Source organism: Podarcis vaucheri, assembly GCF_965113315.1.
Source record: "Podarcis vaucheri genome assembly, chromosome: 1".
Classification (NCBI taxonomy): domain Eukaryota; kingdom Metazoa; phylum Chordata; class Lepidosauria; order Squamata; family Lacertidae; genus Podarcis; species Podarcis vaucheri.
The window spans coordinates 3,746,690-3,766,263 of record NC_138759.1 but is presented as its reverse complement, the minus strand read 5'-3'; the positions used below and the strand labels follow the sequence as shown (position 1 = coordinate 3,766,263).

Sequence of the window (19,574 nt, the reverse complement as noted above, 5' to 3'; positions counted from 1 at the left end):
CATGGCGCCGGTGTGCGGCCGGGCCTGCGTGTGGCGGGGCGGGCGGGCGCGCTGGCTGCGGCTCTTCTCCCCGGCGCCGGCCCGCCTTCTCCCCGCCAGGCACCTCGGAGGGACCCCCGGGAGGTGAGCCGGGCCGGGAGGGCAGCTTCGGGGGAATTGAGGTGGAAGTGAAGCAGGCTCTGGCTGAGGGGCAGACCTAGGCCCGCCGGGGGTTTGGGGACTACAATTCCCAGCATCCCACGCGCCGGTCCTGGTAGCGAGGGATCATGGGAGTTGAAGTCCCGAAACAGCTGGGGCCTGGTTTAGGGCCCACTCTCTTTTTCCCCCATTAAAGGGAACAACAAACTGGGTGTCCATTTCCAAAATATAAGATAAAAAGCAAATAAAACCTATATTGTCAATATTTGGCTGGGAGGGCATAAGGACCAGTGCTGGATTTACATATAAGCGAAAGAAGCTCTAGCTTAGGGCCCCACTCTCTTGGGGGTCCCCAAAAAAATGAAGGGGGAAAAACAACTGGAGGCACATTTCCAAAATCTAAGATAAAAAACATATAAAATAAAACCTACCTACAGCAACCGTGTTTTGTGTTGTGTAGGCTCCTAGGATGCCCTCTAGCCTGCTCCCTCAAAGATCACTGGTTTGCTATATCAATATTGCTATATCAATTACAGTGGTACCTCGGGATGCGAACGGGATCCGTTCTGGAGCCCTGTTTGCATCCTCTAGTGAATGCAACCCGTGTCTGCGCATGCGCGGATCACAATTTGCCATTTCCGCCAATTTGCTCATTTTTAGAGCATCTGCGCATGCGCGAGTGGCGAAACCCGGAAATAACGCGCTCCGTTACTTCTGGGGCACCACGGAGTGCAACCTGGAAATACTTAACTCGAAGCACATTTATCCCAAGGTATGACTGTACTTGGATAAAATAATAATCTAGCTGGGTTTCCCCAGCCACTCTGGATGGCTCCCAACATGATAAAACATCAAATATTAAAAACCTCCCTAAACAGGGCTGCCTTCAGATATCTTCTAAAAGTCAGATAGTTGTTTCTTTCCTTGACATCTGATGGGAGGGCGTTCCACAGGGCGGGTGCCACCACCGAGAAGGCCCTCTGCCTGGGGGTTTGGGGTTTTTAGCACCATTTTGGAACAGGAAGATGCGTAGTAATGAAACTGTTGCTATACTGGACCACTTCAGACTACAGTGGTATATCGGTCTACAAACTTAATTAGTTCCGGAAGTCCGTTCTTAACTCAAAGTCTTCTTAAACCGAGGCACGCTTTCCCCAATGAGGCCTCCCGCCGCCGGTGCCCTTCCAGTGGTCTACTTCTATTCATCTTCCGGGGCAAAATTCACTTTGCGGAGTGCGTTGCCCGAATCGTTTGTTAACAATACTGTTCTTAGACCAAGGTACCACTGTACTGTAGTCACTACAGGGAGGGAATTAGATTGTTAGGTTCCCTCCATTAAAACCTGGAGACACAGCTTAGTGGTAGAGCACTTGTTTCAGCTGAGAACACAAGAAGTGCCTTTTTAAAATAGAAAGCATAATTTTAAATCCCAGAACATTGTCCTGCCCAGTTTGTTCACCTAACAACTTACATATTTGTGGCTCATTCACATCAACTGAAATTCCCTCTGTGCACCAGATAAGCTCAATATAAACTTAATACAGTGGTGCCCCGCAAGACGAAATTAATTCGTTCCGCAATTTTTGTCGTCTAGCGAATTTTTCGTCTTGCGAAGCACGAAATCCCATAGGAATGCATTGAAAATCAATTAATGCGTTCCTATGGTCAAAAAAAGTCCAAACAAAGCCAAATTTGGTACAACAACAGTTTATTAACTGCTCTTTAAAGTCACACATACTGTAAAGAGCAGTTCAAAAATTTAAGGGAAAATAAATTAACTTTATAAACAAAACATGTCTTTGTTTTTAGTCAAAGAAAAAAAGTCGCGAGACGTTTTCGTCTTGCGAAGCAAGCCCATAGGGGAAATTCGTCTTGCGAGGCAAATCGCGAACGGAAAAAACTTTCGTCTAGCGAGTTTTTTGTATTGCGAGGCATTCGTCTTGCGGGGCACCACTGTATAGGGTTGCGATGTAAGCTGACAACCCGTTCTTGAATCTGTATCTGTTAAATACTGTTAAACACTTGGGTATTACTATGACAAATATGAACTGTACATTGTTTCAAAATATTTATGTCAAAACGTGGGATAAAGTTCAAAGCTTAAAAAGATATGTCAGGATGGGAAAAGTTAAAATTGTCATTGCTGGGCAAAATTTCAGTAATAAAAATGAATGTTTTGCCTAGAAAAAAAGAAGTGCCTGCTGTATCTAACCCAGTCTCCTGCTCTTACGGTGGCCAACCAGATACTTCTGGGAAGCCCAAAAGTGAGACCCCAGTGCAACAGTGTGCTCCTCACCTGGTTGTGGAGGTAGACTATAGCCATCGTAGAGAAGGCTGTGATGATCAAATGAGACACAGGATGTGCATATAACCGATAAATGAAATATCTAGTTTAAAGAGTCGAACAGGACAACAGGTGATGTGAAAGACAAGCTGGAGAGCAGCTGCAAGTAAGAGGAGACCACAGGAACTTCCACACTTGTGTTTTGTGTGGAATTGCAATTCTTGGTTCCCTCATTTGTTCTGGGGCATCCACACGATGCTGTCCAGTCATCGCCATTCTGTCGTTTCCCTGCTGCTCTTCTGTCTTCTCAGCCCAAAGACAGTCAACAACTTTTTAGGGGAACAGAAGAGCAGTACAATCTTTAATGGTGTAAATGCGTATAATGTCACTCTCCCATCTTTTTTTAAATGGCGGGGATTTTGGCATGGGCAGTGACGTAATGGGACAGTGAACAGCTCAGCCCACATTTGTTATAACTTTCATTTTTTTACTTAAAAAATATTTTAAAGGTAAAGGGACCCCTGACCATTAGGTCCAGTCGTGGCTGACTCTGGGGTTGCAGTGCTCATCTCGCTTTATTGGCCGAGGGAGCCGGCGTACAGCTTCCGGGTCATGTGGCCAGCATGACTAAGCCGCTTCTGGCAAAACAAGAGCAGCGCACGGAAACGCCGTTTTCCTTCCCGCCGGAGTGGTACCTACTTATCTACTTGCACTTTGACGTGCTTTCGAACTGCTAGGTGGGCAGGAGCAGGGACCGAGCAACAGGAGCTCACCCCGTCGCGGGGATTCAAACCGGCGACCTTCTGATCGGCAAGTCCTAGGCTCTGGGGTTTAACCCACAGCGCCAACCGCATCCCTTACGTAAAAAAAATCTTTTACGTAAATGCAAAAAAAGCAAAAACAAAACAGACCCCTCTTGGAAATTGTCTGAAAGCTTTTGACCGAAATAAGTTCTTTGCCAGTGTGGAGTGTGTGATTTTCATTCATCTCAAACCCGTTTTTAATAGCACTTTCGATGTGGCTGTTGTCGGCGCTGGGATTGTGGGGCTGGCATCGGCCAGGGAGCTCAGCCTGCGACATCCATCCCTCACTTTTGGAGTGCTGGAAAAGGAGAAGGAGTTGGGTATGATATCTGAATCTGATAAAAGAGCTCATCGCCTTCTGTATTAGTTTCCCTCATGCATTTTTAACTTCCGCCTGCCCCATCTTCCAGATATGGTGGTGGTTGTTTAAATGGCTTACTAAAAGGCATCGTTCAGTTAGGCGCAATCCAGTGGGAACTTTTCTTGTAAGGGGCCAATTTTGTACAACTTCCCATTTATCTTAAAAGGTCTACTGCATGGAAAGGGGTGCTCTCCACCCTGCCCCTTATTCCACCAAAATTAGGCTTGGAAGAAGACTTTATTGTCACCAGTAAGAGCTTTTTTTCAAGCCTAATTGCAAAGGGGGGGTGGGCAATTTGGAGGGGTGGTGGCAGTGGATGTGGGACGAGCTAATCCATCATTGCAAACTTTTCCTTATACATTTCTGGTCAGTTACTTCTCATGGCTTGAATCACCTGGCGGTTTAAATATGTATTTCACCTGACAGTTAAAAAGAATAATGGTCCATGCAGCATGTATTTCAATATTTCTCCTTATTTGTAACACATTTCTCCAACTAGCCTTCCACCAGAGTGGACACAACAGCGGTGTTATTCACAGTGGGATCTACTACAAACCGGGATCTCTGAAAGCGAAGCTGTGTGTGGAGGGGGCTGCCCTCTGCTATGAGTACTGTGACCAAAAGGGAATCCCATATAAACAATGCGGCAAGGTATGGTAGGTGCAGCACTTTTTGCTTTTCTGTTCCAGCAACTCTTAATATCCTTGTAGAGCGCTGTACGTCAAAAGAGTCCTTACACCTTTGCTTTATACAGTGGTGCCTCGCAAGACGAAATTAATTCGTTCCGCAAGTTTCTTCTTGCGAGTTTTTCGTCTTGCAAAGCACGGTTTCCCATAGGAATGCATTGAAAATCAATCAATGCGTTCCTATGGAGACCGTCCGGGGACAGAGGGGAAGCGCTGCGTGCCTTCCCCTCTGTCCCCGGACCTGTTTAAAGCAAGGGGCGGGGGGAGAAGATTGCTTCTCCCCGTTGCCGCCCCTTGGTTCAAAAGGGGTCCGGGGAGAGAGGGGAAGGTGCACGCACCTTCCCCTCTGTCCCCTATTTTGAAGCAAGGGGCGGAGGAGAGAAGATCGCTTCTCCCCGTTGCCGCCCCTTGGTTCGAAAGGGGTCCGGGGCCCTCTCCCCAGAGATTGCGGGGCTGGCAACGGGGAGAAGCGATCTTCTCCCCGCCGCCCCTTGCTTCAAAAGAGGTCCGGGGACAGCGGGGAAGACGCGCTGCACTTCCCCGCTATCCCCGGAGCTTGCGGGGCAAGCTTCGTTTTGTGAAGCAAGCCCATAGGGAAATGCGTCTTGCGAAGCGGCTAAGAAAACGAAAAACTCCTTCGTCTAGCGAGTTTTTCGTCTTCCGAGGCGTTCGTCTTGCGGGGTACCACTGTACATTTGAATTTTCTGACTGCCGTAAGAAGTCTCCTAAGGCTATGCAGACAGAGCTGTTCCACCTGGCCTTTGGTTTGGAATCAGTCTGACCCTTATGTTTCCCTCCCCTTATGGTTTTGATCTGTGGGCTACTATTAAAATGAGGCTGCATTTTAAATTATATTTTATAATTTATAAATAAATTATTATTATTATTATTCATCGGCAATGAATTAACTGAGTTTCCTGGTCTTAATTAGGGGTCTTGCTCAGTGAAGCCCTAATCACGAACTGGACCCAGGATGAGATATAGCTATAAAAAGAAAAACCACTCTGAAAATGCTCTGAAAAAACCGTTGTAATGCTCCCAATGGAAAATTTCATAGAGTTCCAATTTTGGCTCTACAGCACCATCTGGTGTCACAGTGTTATAATGCATTTATAATGTTTTATTTTTACTAGTGTAGCTAAGTCCTTGATCTTTTGGATATATCGGGGAAAACCCATCAACTAGTAGATTGGTAGATCACGGGATACCTGTGGTAGATCGTGGGACCTCTCGCACCCCCTCCCCCCCAAAAGCATAACAACTTTGACTATTTAAAAAAAGCTCGATTAAAAAAAAAAGGTTTTTTTATAGTGGGAGTAGATTGCAGTCCCTTGGAAGTTGGACAAGCCTGACCTATGCCAAGTTTTTGAAAAGAGGATTAATTTCCATTCCATTAAACTTGTAATTAACTACTATGACAACATGACGTTCCTCCTGCTCCATCCCACACAGCACGGTTGTCGTAACCTTTGCTCTTTTGTTGCATTTTTACTCTGTGGCTGGCACTGTAACTTCCTTTATTTCTTCTGCAGCTGATCGTTGCAGCTGAACAGGAAGAAGTTCCGAGACTCAAGGCACTGTATGAGAGAGGCCTGCAGAACGAGGTCCGCGGACTGAAACTCATCTCTTCCAAAGAAATACAAGCGAAGGAGCCCTACTGCCGGGTACGCAACCTCCTTCGATGGGATGCATCTTTTCCGTTCTAGGAACCTTTCGGAGGGGGTTGGGATCTAGGGAAGCCCAGGGCAGCTGTTCACCTCCCCATCTGAATTGCAGTGGTACCTCGGGTTACAAACGCTTCGGTTTACAAACTCCGCTAACCCGGAAGTAGTACCTCGGGTTGCGAACTTTGCCCCAGGATGAGAACGGAAATCACGTGCCGGCAGTGCGGCTTCAGCAGGAGGCCCCATTAGCAAAAGCGCATCTCACGTTAAGAACGGTTTTGGGTTAAGAACGGACCTCCAGAAGGAATTAAGTTTGTAACCCTCCATTAAAGGAGCATAAGAACCTGTCTTCTGACGAGTCACATCATTGATCCATCTAGATAAGAGGTGGAAGCCTCTGGCCAGGAGACCATTAATAGCCTATCAGGCTATTATCCCCCAAGCTTCACCCATGGTAGTGACCTCAGCTGATGGGCGTGAGGACAGGATTTAATTCTGCGTTGGCTGCATGATTCTGTTCCCAGGCAGCAGGGTTTAATCTTTGCTCGTTCATTGAGTGAGGGTTGAAACACTATGCAAAAGTGCCCTTTGAAGCGAGCTACTTCAAAGAGGCTCCTTCACCTCTGTGGTTTGAAGGAGAAGCGCAGAAAGCTCTTGGTAACATTCTCCCGTGAGGAGGTTTACAAATGTACAGAGGGCTCTTTGAAAGCCCTGTAGTTTGCTTTGAGGTCCCGACAATTAGGTTCTTCTTTTTTTTTTTAAAGTAATATTTATTGAACAATTAATAAAAATACAGAACAAAAAAACATTTAACAGAATAAGAAAAAAAGAACAAAAAACACCAACAAACCGAACAGAAAAAAGACTAGAGTTTTCATATCCTATACTTCATCACTAGTTTCTTGACCTCCTCACACCTCCCTTTTTGTATTCCAGTTCGAATATTTAGTTCAGCAAATCCTTACCCTCTATCCTTAACTTTACTCAAGATCTTAACCTATATTGAAAATACATTTTCCCTCATTATCAATCTATATTTACATATTCTTATTAATCTTTTTACCAACACCGCTTAGACAATTAGGTTCTTCAGGGGGTTGGACTCGATGGCCCTTGTGGTCTCTTCCAACTCTATGATTCTATGAAAGTCAAGTGATGTCACTGCGACACCAGAGGATTGGCAGATGGGCGGCCCAAACACCTGCCAACTTTTGCCTGCCCCGGGTGCAGGAGATGAAGATCAGGCCCTTCAGCCAGAAAAGGTGGCCCACCCGCTGTTTAGATCAGCTCTGTCTGCACTGGCAGCAGTCCTCTAGCCTTTTGTTTTCACTGAAGGCTGGAGAGCAAGAGGGGTCGGTGCGCACAAACCCCTCTTGCTCTCCAGGCTTCAGGGATAGCCGCCTGAAGCCTTTGGAGCGCAGCGGGACCTTGCGCTGCGCTCCAAAGGCTTTGGGTTCCTTTTGCTGAAAGCCGGGAGAGCTGTTCTAGCTTGGGGATGGCTGCGCATAGCCTCTGCAGGGCAGCGGGGTGAAGGCACCCCGCTGCCCTGCGGAGGCTTCACAGGCTGTCCCAGAAGCCAGAACAGCGAGACGGACCACTGCGCAGCGCTCCGTCTCGCTATTCTAGCTTTGGGGTTAGCTGCGCAAAGCCTCCCCAGGGCAGCGGGTGCCTTCATCCCCATGCCCTGCAGAGGCTTCGCACGAAGCTAGAACAGCTAGAGGGAGTGCTGCGCAGCGCTCCGTCTCGCTATTCTGGCTTTTGGATGGCCCCGCGAAGCCTCTGCAGGGCACGGGGATGAAGGCTCCCCGTGCCCTGCAGAGGCTTTGCACAAAGCTATCCCAGAAGCCAGAACAGCAAGAGGCTATCCCAGAAGCCAGATCCCTCTTGCTGTTCTGGCTTCTGTGATTCAGAATTTTTTTTTCTTGTTTCCTCCCCCCCAAACTAGGTGCGTCATATCGTCTGGTGTGTCCTATAGAGTGAAAAATACGGTATATAAGCCCTGCTGGACCAAGCCAAAGGGGGTCTCCCGCAGTGGCTGAGCAGATGTCTGTGGGGAGCCCACAAACTCTCTCCTGCTTGCATCCCCCAGCAGCTGACTGGGAATTGGAGGTCCTTTGTATTTACTGCTCAAGAGTGCTGCTTAGGAGCTTGTCTGGACTGGCAGCTTCTGAGCAGGCCTGATACGGGGCCTTTCTGTCTTCCTCCTGCTTTAAAACTCTCTGTGGCCCTAAATCCCTTTGAATGCCTTTTCAGGGTGTGATGGCCCTGGACTCGCCATACACAGGCATTGTGAACTACAGGCAGGTGGCCTTTGCCTACGCTGAGGATTTCCAGGCAGCCGGAGGGACTGTTTTGACGGACTTTGAGGTCAAGGGCATGGAAATGGCCAAAGAAAGTCCTGCTGGAAGTGAAGATGGTAAGAAGCTTTCCTTCTGACTTCTTTGTCCTTCCTTCCCACTTTGGCAGTCTTCCTCCGTGAGGTTCTGTGCTGATACCCAGCACAGGTTCAGAATGCCGCGGCGAGACTCCTTACGGGGTCCTCGCTGCGAGATCACATTCACCCGGTGCTATACCAGCTGCACTGGCTCCCGGTGGAGTACAGGATCAGGTTTAAGGTGCTGGTTTTAACCTTTGAAGCCCTATACAGCCTAGGACCCTTGTACCTACGGGACCGCCTCTCCTGGTATGTCCCACAGAGGAACTTACGGTCTTCAAATAAAAACATCTTGGAGGTCCCAGGCCACAGAGAGTTTAGGCTGGCCTCAACCAGAGCCAGGGCTTTTTCGGCTGTGGCTCCGATCTGGTGGAACGCTCTGCCACAAGAGACTAGGGCCCTGTGGGACTTGACATCTTTCTGCAGGGCCTGCAAGACAGAGCTGTTCCACCAGGCCTTTGGCCAGGGCACAGCCTGACTCCCTCCTTTGGCAGTCTTCACAGAATCTCTAGCCCAATGGTTGCCATCAATTTGATTTGAATTAATTTTATAATGAATGATTTTAGAATGTTGTACTATTTTATTGTTGTTAGCCGCCCTGAGCCCGGCTCCGGCTGGGGAGGGCAGGATATAAATAAAATTTATTATTATTACTATTATTATTATTATTATTATATGCAGTCCTGGAGCTCACAGCCTCTCAGGTGCTTCTGGAGATCCTGCGGTTCATGGGATGATCTAGGGGAGCGACGTGGAATGTTTTCAGGTGGATGTAGGAATCGCTTTAGAGACCATCCTGGGAGATGCAAAATTCCAGAACTAGCCCATAGCCTAAATTCAAAGAAGCCATAGCTGAGAGAGAGAGAGCTGCGGCAATTCAGTAAACTTTCCTTCCTTGCAATTAAATAGGAAATCGTTAGTTTATAGTAGGTATTCTGAAATTATTTTAAAACACAACTGGCGCCTTGGAACGGAAGCCGTTCTCTGAAACTTTTCACTAAAACGCGATGATGGAACATTCTCTTTTTTGGCCCATTCAGAATCCAGTGCGAGATGTGGTCTGACTATTTTGTATTGTGGGTACATAGAAAACGTGCCTATTTGTCACCATCTGAGTCTGCAGAGCAGTGGAGGCTGTGCGGAGGCAGGGAGAGGGTGAAAGAGGCAAGCTAAATACCTCTTGCTTATGGGTCACTTCTGAAAGAGCAGCTTGTCTCTCTTTAAGGGTAGAAACTCAAGCTCAGTAGCAGAGAACCTCCCTTGTATTCAGAAGGTTTTGGGTTCAATCCCCAGTCTCTCTTGCCCCACTCCTCTCTGCCTGAGATGCTGGAGATCTATTGCCTATCACATCATATAATACTGGCCTAGAGGGGAAAATGTCCTGACCCTGGAATTAGAAGGTTCTAATTCTGCTGGGTACAGCTTTGTTTTTAGCCTGGGCTGCCCTAAGTATTTAGGGCCTGAGGGACACGGGTGGCACTGTGGGTAAAAGCACAGAGCCTAGGACTTGCCGATCAGAAGGTCGGCAGTTCAAATCCCCACGACCGGGGTGAGCTCCCGTCGCTCGGTCCCTGCTCCTGCCAACCTAGCAGTTCGAAAGCACGTCAAAGTGCAAGTAGATAAATAGGTACTGCTTCGGCGGGAAGGTAAACAGCATTTCCGTGCACTGCTCTGGTTCGCCAGAAGCGGCTTAGTCATGCTGGCCACATGACCTGGAAGCTGTACGCCAGCTCCCTCGGCCAATAAAGCAAGATGAGCGCCGCAACCCCAGAGTCAGCCACGACTGGACCTAATGGTCAGGGGTCCCTTTACCTTTTATCTGCCTGACAGGTTCTTCTGTTTTGTCCTTGTGGTTCAGATGTTCTGTTTATATGCAGTTGTTTTAGGTGTGCCATTTATAGTTTTCATCTTATTGTTTACAGGGATGAAATATCCAATTGTTGTTAGAAACTCAAAGGTAAGTCCAAGCTTTCAGATTACATTTTACTTTTCAAGTGCAGAATATTTTCTTTCGTGTTTTGGCATTTGTCGCATGTCAGGCGTACAAAAACTTTAACCACGATTGCTGTCGTCACCACAAAAACAGTTTGAGATGGATATTAATGTGAGTCAGGCAGCTCTTGCCTCAAGGGCTTCATAGTCCTTTCCCTGCTCAAGGTCTAGCCTTAAGAGAGGATGGTGCCTGACTCGCTCGGAAGGTGGTGGACTCTCCTTCATTGGAGGGTTTTAAGCGGAAGTTGGATGGTCATCGGTCATGGAATTGAGATCCCTGCATAGCAAGCGCAGGACTGGATGACCCTGGGTGTCGCTTCCAACTCTACAATTCTGTGATTCTATGACTCTGCCCTTGAAGGACCTCAAGCGCAGTTCTGCCTGCACGGCAGCTGCCTCAGACCCCTTGCTCCTCTGCGAAGGAATAGAAAAGACACTGGCAGGTCACCTAGTGAGGACCAACTGGGGGGTTCCAGGCTGGGATTCTGCACCTTTAATTCCTGCTGGCTTGGCTATCAGCAAGCCACACCAGCCTCCTCCGGGAGCTCTCCGTGGTCCTGAAGAGCCTGCCAGGTGCTCTTTGGCCTGTCAGACCACTCCTGGTCAAGATCAGGCCTCTTCAACTCCACCTGTCACACTAGAATAGGTACCTTCAAGCATGGTGAAGTGAAGGACATGAGGCAGGAGTTGATAATGCAGGTGAGCTGCGCACAGGTGAGCTGCAAGCAAGCTGCCGGTCAGCTCTGTGGAGCCTCCTTTTATTGACACAATATGCAAACCCAGGCAGATACATTTTGGGCTGTGACTTTTACACATCTTCCAGTTCTGAGATCATGGGGTAGTACAAAGTCGTTTTGGCACCTCTTTCCACCTCGTCATTTTCCCTTTGCACAGTGTATGACAAAGGAGACAAAGGTCTCAGAGACAAAGGTTACAGACAGGACACAGCAGACTACTGAGACCACAAAATGTTAGACAGAGGGAACGATTTTCAGAGAGCTGTGGCTTTGTCTGTGAGGGGGAGTGTGCTCCGCACCCCAAGGTCACGCGTGCAGGCAGGCTGAGGCTGCCTGCAGGTGGGGAGTGTTCTCTGCACCCAGTGATCATCCCTACGCATGGGGAGCAGCAGGCTAGAAGGTGTGGAAATGGAAGGCTAAACAGACAGCCTAGCGGGTCAGCTGGTTTTGTGACAATGTTAGATGGAGCTATAGTTTTGCTGAGCCTCGACATCTTCTTTTGCGCAGGGGGAGGAAATCCATTGTCGGCATCTTGTGTCCTGTGCAGGGCTTTATTCGGACCGCATCTCTCAGATCAGTGGCTGCAGCCCGGAGCCTCGCATTGTTCCATTCCGGGGTGATTACTTGGTGTTGAAGCCAGAGAAGTGCTATTTGGTAAAAGGAAATATTTATCCGGTACGTCAATTTACGGAGAACTTGAGAAAGCCCCTTCTGGATGCTTTGAGTACTGGTGTTATTTATTTAATACGATATTTAATATTTACTAAGCTATACACATAGTGTGAGAGACCTTATAGTTTCAGGGCAGAGCCACTCTGCGTACTTTAGCCTATTTGAACTACTTTGGCTTTCCTCTAATGAATCTTGGGATTGTCCTCTTCTGAGAATCCTCCTCAACCTGTGGAACGCCCTCCCTTCAGATGTGAAGGAAATAAGCAGCTATCTTATTTTTAAAAGACACCTGAAGGCAGCCCTGTTCAGGGAAGTTTTTAATATTTAATGCTGTATTGTTTTTAACACTCGATTGGGAGCCGCCCAGAGTGGCTGGGGAAACTCAGCCAGATGGGCGGGGTATAAGTAATAAATTATTATTATTATTATTATTATTATTATTAACCACAGGGAAAATGAATCCTGTGGCTTTGGTGGTCAAAGACACGTACAATGCCGGTGGGAAAGTTACATAGAGATTGAAATTACCTAATCTGAACCAGTCTGCTTTAGAGAGGATATATTTGGGAAATGTCGGCTGCTCTAAGCAAATTCCCAGAATATTTCAAGTTACTGCTGCCAATTTCCCTTTCCTCCATTCTGACTTAAAAGCATCTCTCTCCACACTCCCCCGGATGCTGATTTTTATATATCCATACATTTAGCTAAGTAAGAGATTGTATCTTGATAGACAGAACTCTCGGAGATGTATTTAGGTCCACACATGCACTAATCTTTCTCAGGAGGACAGAAAAGAAGAAGAGTGTGACTACACATGTTGTTGCTCATATTTATCATGTGATGTGCCTAGCCAAAATTTGGCACTGAGACACATGGGGGGGGGCGCTCCACCTGATGAACTATAATTGCCAGATCCCCAGCTTTCATTTAAAAAGAGGGTGTGTGGGTGTGCTCCCTTCTTTTCAATGTTTTCTTTGGTTTGCGCCATTCAGAGAGATGCTTCTTTGGTCCATTCTTGTGTGATGCAGAGTGTGGTTCTTTCAAATGCGTTTTGACTCCCGAGTGCGTTTCTCGTGCTTTAGGTGCCTGATCCCCGTTTCCCCTTCCTGGGTATCCATTTCACCCCGAGGATGGATGGCAGTGTTTGGCTCGGGCCTAACGCCGTGCTTGCCTTCAAACGAGAGGGCTACAGATTTTATGACTTCAGTTTCCAAGACTTTGTAGACGCGGCGGCTTACAGGTAGTGTCCTCTTTCCATTCCTCTGCAGGTGAAGAATGAGAATCTCTTTACCTCTGCCCTGTCCCACTTTTCTGCAGTCTGTAGTATGAACTATAGTAATCTCAGGAAGCATCACGCTGCTTACTATGGGCGATGGAGACCAGCTCCTTTTATAGGTTGTTCTCCAGGGTGTTATGGGTTGAGTATGTGCATTTCTGATGCTGCAGGGAACACCAGGGGGTGGGTACAGTTTCTGTAATATATTTTTTCCCCCTGTATTGTTGCTCTTTCCTCTTAAGTCAGCCAGCCGCCTAGCCCTTGACTTTGGCTGCATCTCGGAGCTAAGGAGCAAAAGGACTATTTAATCTTGTCACTTTTTAAAAAAGCATTAAGCACACCTGTAACATACAGTGTTAGTGAGGGACTACCATAGCTGTTATAAAAATGAGTTTGGTAGCACCTTCAAAGTTGAACAGGTTTTTTAAAGTTAACTGATGTGGTTAAACTATTTTTTTAACTAAAAAAAACCCCCTTAGACTTTTAGCACGCATGAAAAACTTAAAACAAATCCTTATTTCTGATGAATAGCCTTTGGACTATAACGTAACTTAAATAGAAAATTTAAAAATCTTTAGGGAGATTTTTTCTCCAAAAGCATTTTATTTTAAAAATCCAATTTAAATTTAAAAAAATCTGATTTGAATTTTTAAAAATCTGATTTTTTTTTTTTTAATCATGGATTTTTATCCACCCTGCTTTGTGAATGGTAACTGCAAATAGTTTACATATGATTACGTTTACACTTCATCATGAGGGACTTTCTTTGCATTTCTTTCATTTTTGACTGCTCTGCTTACATTTTTGCATGCATGTGTATGTACATATCTGTCTATCTATCTATCTATCTATCTATCTATCTATCTATGAATGGAAGCTACTTGCAATAAATGTTGCTTTCCCTCCCCAGTGGCCTATGGAAGCTGGTGTTGAGGAACTTCTCTTATGGAATGGGAGAAATGTACAGAGCGTGTTTCCTTAGTGCTCAGGTGAAGCAGCTGCAGAAATTTATACCAGAAGTTACCATCGATGATATACTCAGGTAATCCTTTTGGGGATTTAGACATCACGGAAGATGAGAAGAGTCCGGCTGCAAGTCCTGCACCTGGTTCTCACAGTGGCCAAACAGATCCCACTTCTGGGAAGCCTTAAAGCAACGGCAGGGCTCTCCCGACCTGCGATTCCCAGCAGAGGCATACCACCTCCGACAGTGATGTTGGATAAAGGATGGTATATAAATCTAATAAATTTTTAAAAGCGCCCGAGATACGCAGTTTCCACTTAAAACAGCATATGATCATCTGTAGGGTCTAACAGCAATTGAAGCATTTTGTTCCTAGACAAGAAGGCTGGGTCCCAAGTCTCCTGTTGCATAAGCTGTGATAATCAGAGATACAATTCAAGGTCCACTTTGCCCTGTTTGAATGCCCAGCTTCTCCTTTCTTTTTGCAGAGGCCCAGCAGGTGTCAGAGCTCAGGCCTTGGACAACGACGGAAACTTGATTGACGACTTTGTGTTTGACGGAGGCACTGGAGACATCGGCAGCCGAATCCTCCATGTCAGAAATGCCCCCTCACCTGCTGCTACCTCCTCCCTTGCCATTGCGAAAATGATCGCTAACGAGGTGGAGCGAAGATTTGAGCTCTGATGGAATCCTGGAGGCCCGTTGGACCTCTTTGTGTTCAGACACTGTGCTTGGAAGGGTGGCAGTCAAGGAAATGATAGGGAGGTGGCCTTTTGGGGAGAAGCAATCAGAAAGAGAGGCCGCCAACTGGATTGCCTTGCAGAAGCCTCAAGCTTTGCAATGTTCCGATGAGCCTCAGAAGTCATGCCACGTAAGGTCAAACACCAGTCAGGTCCATTAGATGCCGTATTAATTTGGCAGGGGAAATTGGTCCTGTGGTGTACTCAGGAATGCAGTTAGAGCAGCAGACATCACCACTCTTTCTCCTTATAATTTCGCTTTTGAACTAACTGGGTATGCAGGCTGTTTTAATTTCCCTCCGTCCCAAAGTCACCTGAAAAAGGCACAGAAGGAACACAGTCTGCTCTCCACAAAAAGGGGGTTGTCTCCCCAAAACACGGTAAACCCACAACTCTGTCTTTCTCCCTGCCCATGCCAGGCCACACTGTGGGTTGTGGCAATTGCAGTAACAGGCGGGTGGTGGTACCATTGCCAACGTGCCCTGAGCCCCAGGGAAGGATACCTGTTTATCAGAGTACTGAATGTGACTCCCACCTTCCAACTTGCAGAACATAGGAAGGACACCGCTGGCACGATCCAGAGGGAAGTGCTCATGGGGGGGTTGAACTAGATGCCTCTTAGGATCCCCTCCAACCTTACAATTCTACCATTCCAAGCCCCATTGAGTAGCTGAGAAGTTTGCGGGAGGACAGTAATAGATAGTCCTCTAAATATTGGATGCACGGAGTGGTTTGGTCACATCGAGTGGTGCTTTTTCTTTGGAGGGTTTTTTTGGTTCAGTCTCCATTGAAAATGGGCTAACGAATCGGTGTTTCATTTTCTGGTTAGATCTACATATGCACACAACCTTCATTTACTGAATAGTACAGATATGCAGAGATCAGGAAAAATACGTTGTATCTAATTAAATGCAAGCTATTTTTATAAAACAAAAGATAATGGGGGTATATGATTAGAAGCAAAAAGAGCCATAATCTGGATCTACGTTTTTAGAATGTGAATTCATGCAAAACTTGTGCATTACGATCAATAAACGTACACAAAAACTGTTGCATAAACACAAATGCGTTGTCTTCATTGAGTTATGGTGTACATTACATTATGTTTCTATTCCAAATGGACTGTGAATCACTGCAGTTCTTGGTGTTACAGTCGTCTGCATCCCAATATTTTTTGGACCTAGCCATTCGCTTAGGTGAGGAACGTGAAAGCCTGACTTCTTGACGCCCCTTTTCTGTCTTCAGAACCCCCTTCCAACCTTCCTACTGAACCTCTGCCTTGTGAAGCAGGAAAACTTGCTTCTTGCACTTAAAACTACATTCAGACACCAGTGGAAGCTGAAAGGGAGAGAAGCAAAGCTGTTGTACCCTGGATGGGGAAAGAGGCTGCAAATAAATCCCCCCCCCCGTAAATGTTTGTTGCCACCACCTTTCAAGGCAGCAGAGGCAGGAGTTACGTGTTACCAGTGCTTAATACCACTAGGAGAACCTAGTATTCTGGATCTGTTACTGTAGGGGCAACATCGGATATATATAACACCAAATCAGTCTGAAAATCAGTGTACTGTGTATATTGTATATTGTTAAAAGAGAATTATATGAAAATGATGTACCTATGGTAGTCTTCTGCAGCGATCATTCGTAGCCGAGTAAGATTGTCTTCCATAAACACGATTTTAACAATGAGTCCGTAAGTGACTGTGGAGACCAATTCTGGATCCACACATCCTTCCACAGTGGGGACATTGCGTGCCTTCCTTTTAGCACGTTTCTCCCTTGCGTCCTGAGTTCGAGTGTCTTCAAAGTCCATGACACCTTTGGTGAAGGCTGTTCTCCAACTGGAGCACTCACAGGCCAGTGTTTCTCAGTTGCCAGTGTTTATACTACATTTTTTTAGATTTGCCTTTTTGGGATGTTGAGTGATAGGCCAAGCTTTTCATAAGCTTCTGCAAAGATATTTAGGATGGTTTGGAGGTCATCCTCTTAGTGTGCGCACACTACGTTGTCATCAGCATACTGAAGCTCTATGACGGAAGTTACGGTTAACCTTATTCTTTGCTTCCAGCCTGCTCAGATTGAAGAGCTTTCCATCTGTTTAATATATGATTTCTACTCCAGTGGGGAGTTTCCCTTCAACAAAGTATATAAAAGACCAGAAGCTTTCTTACTGGGCATTTTAGGTCAAGATTTGCCAAAAGACAAGAAGAAAGTATTTATGCTACAACAGCAGTTAGAATTTTACTAGCTCAAAGGTGGAAAAGCAATGAAATGCCAACAAAAGAACAATGGCAAGAAAAATGGATGGAATATGCTGAAATGGCAAAGTTGCCTGAAAGACTTAAAGATAAGGACAATAAAGACTTTTAAAAAGACTGGGAACCTTTTATGATGTACCTACAGAAGCAATGTAAGGAAATGGACTCATTTGCAGGTTTGATTAAACACTTACAATCAACAAACAGGACATAATAATGATATATAACTTTACTATATTAGTGAATAAGATAATAAGCAGGAGAAGTGAATTCGTTATAAAACAGAAAGGATAGTTGGGGGAAGTCGTGGGGTGGGGGTGTAATTGGGAATTAATTTTGTGACTATCTCACCAGCAGTGATTATGTTAAAATTTTTTGTAAAACCTAATAAAAAATTAAAATCAACATACTGTAGTGTTGGAAGGTAACCTGAAGGTCATTTTTGTCCAACCCCTTGTAATGCAGGAATCTCAACTAAAGCATCCATGAGAGGAGATACGATATCCATCTTGGAATATCTTAAGGGCTGTCACATGGAAGACAGAGCAAACTTGTCTTCTCCTGCTCTAGAGGGTAGGACTTGAGCCAATGACTTCAAGTTACAAGAAAGGAGATTCCACCTAAAAAAACTTTCTGAAAGTAAGTGCTGTTTGACAGTGGAACAGTCTCCCTTGGGAGGTTGTGGACACTCCTTCCTTGGAGGTATTTAAGTAGAGGTTAGATGGCCATCTGTCTGCTTAAAAGCCTCCAAGGAAGGCGAGTCCATCACCACCTGAGGGACAACGTTCCACTGTCAAACAGCTCTTGCCGTCAGAAATTTCTTCCTGATTGGTGGGAATCCTCTTTCATGTAACTGGAAGCTACTGGTTCAGGTCGTACCCTCTGGAGCAAGAGAAAACAGACTTGCTCCGTCTTCCATGACAGCCATTCAGATATCTGAACATAGCTGTCGTATCTCCTCTCAGTCTTCTCCAGGCTAAACATCCTCAACTCCTTCAACCGTTCTTCATAAGGCTTGGCTTCCAGACCCCTGGTCATCTTGATCGCCCTCCTATGCCCACGTTTCAGCTTGTCAATATCATCCTTAAATTGTGGTACTCAGAAGTGGACTGCAGGCGTGGTCTGGCCAAGGAAGACTAGAGTGGTACTCTTCATTCCCTATATTTCTATATTTCTGTTGATGCAGCCTAGACTAGCATCAGCTTCTTCTTTCCCCCCCCTTTTTTTTTTTTGCAGCTGCTTCACAGTTTTTGGGTTGTTGCCTTTTCATTAAATATTTTATTGGGATGCTTAAGCAACACTTTTTCCTGGCCCCATCTTCAGGTGGGACTGGGAATGAGTCTCTAGGCCCATGCGGCACTTTTTTCTTCCACTCCCCACGGACACAAATGGAAACACGTGCAAGCAGGAAATCCCACCAGTATTTTTGAACGTGGGATCTCTATGAATGTTGAAACTGAAAAGCTGCCCGCTTACTTGGGAGTAAGATCAACTGACTCTAGTGGAACTAACAGCACAATCCTAACCACATATATTTGGAAGGAAGACTATAATGAATTCATCAGGACTTAGGAGTTAGGAATGCTGCCTTCATTCCTAGGGCTATACTCCATGTGCTCTATGTATGAGAAAGAGATGTACCAAATGGTCAGGTCAGGTCTACACATATTTATTTGGAATTGGAACCTATAAAAATAATTTGCTACACATCATAAAATAAATTAGGCTTATCTAGAAATTGATGCAATCATTTTTGCATATGTGCCAATTTCTCATCCATGGTGTTTGCTTTAATGCCAGGGACGTTTTAGGAACCAAACTGTAGTTAAACGGTGGAAGTGGGAGAGGGTCCTACCATTTTTTAGCCAGAAGAGTTTATGGGGAATAAACGAGGGGCCACAGCACTTCTCACAGGCATGGGGGGGACCCCTAAAAGGCTCTGGTTGCAGGTAATTGGGAAGCACAGGGCCTGAGAGCCTGGGGAGCTGCTGCCAGTTACAGTCCTGGGCTAACAGACCAAGGGCCTGACTCACTATAAGAGAGTTTCATATACAGATAGGCAGATTACACCCAACTTCCCATATCAGTTTTGAGGTTCAGGATGACCTACTTTAAGACAAGGATCCTGACACCTTTGCAGTTATGCCATAGATTTTTTTTTTTTTTTTTTTTTTTTGCTTCACATGGAGCAATAAAGAGTTGGATGAGGCCACTGGGGTGCAGTGGTTGGAGTGGGGGGGGATAGCGACCTCCAAGTGGAGCTTACTTCTGAATAGACACATATAAAATCACACTATTAATAATCCAGGAAGGTCACAGTGAGGCAGTCTATGTGCTACACTTGATGACTCCCAGCTGAATGTGGGAAAAGCCTCCAGTGGATTATGCACAGGACTGCATGCTTCAGGACCTTTCGTCTAGCTCTCCTCAATCTGGTGTCATCCAGATGTTTTGGAATGCAACTTGCTGGGGCTGATAGGAGTTGCAGTCCAAAACATCTGGAGGGCAATAGTTTGCAGAAGGGTGCTTTATCTGATTGACCAATGAGACCCAGATTTAATCAAGGGG

The 19,574-nt window shown here is 46.0% G+C and overlaps 1 protein-coding gene across 2 annotated transcripts; it reads left to right on the top strand.

Annotated features, from left to right (window-relative positions):
- Window position 1: 1 nt before the first annotated feature.
- L2HGDH (L-2-hydroxyglutarate dehydrogenase) lies at window positions 2-15,816 on the top strand (the record flags this gene model as incomplete). 2 transcript variants are annotated; one of them, XM_082218568.1, is made up of 10 exons in its annotated part: window positions 2-123; window positions 3,430-3,545; window positions 4,086-4,237; window positions 5,805-5,936; window positions 8,190-8,352; window positions 10,293-10,327; window positions 11,607-11,774; window positions 12,854-13,011; window positions 13,958-14,089; window positions 14,500-15,816. In XM_082218568.1, the coding sequence occupies 10 exons, from the start codon at window positions 2-4 to the stop codon at window positions 14,693-14,695; spliced, it is 1,374 nt and encodes a 457-aa protein (XP_082074694.1). In that variant the 3' UTR covers window positions 14,696-15,816. The 2 variants fall into 2 exon arrangements, with proteins under 2 accessions (XP_082074694.1, XP_082074695.1); XM_082218569.1 differs by lacking the exons at window positions 2-123; window positions 3,430-3,545 and having other exon boundaries at window positions 4,099-4,242.
- Window positions 15,817-19,574: the final 3,758 nt, after the last annotated feature.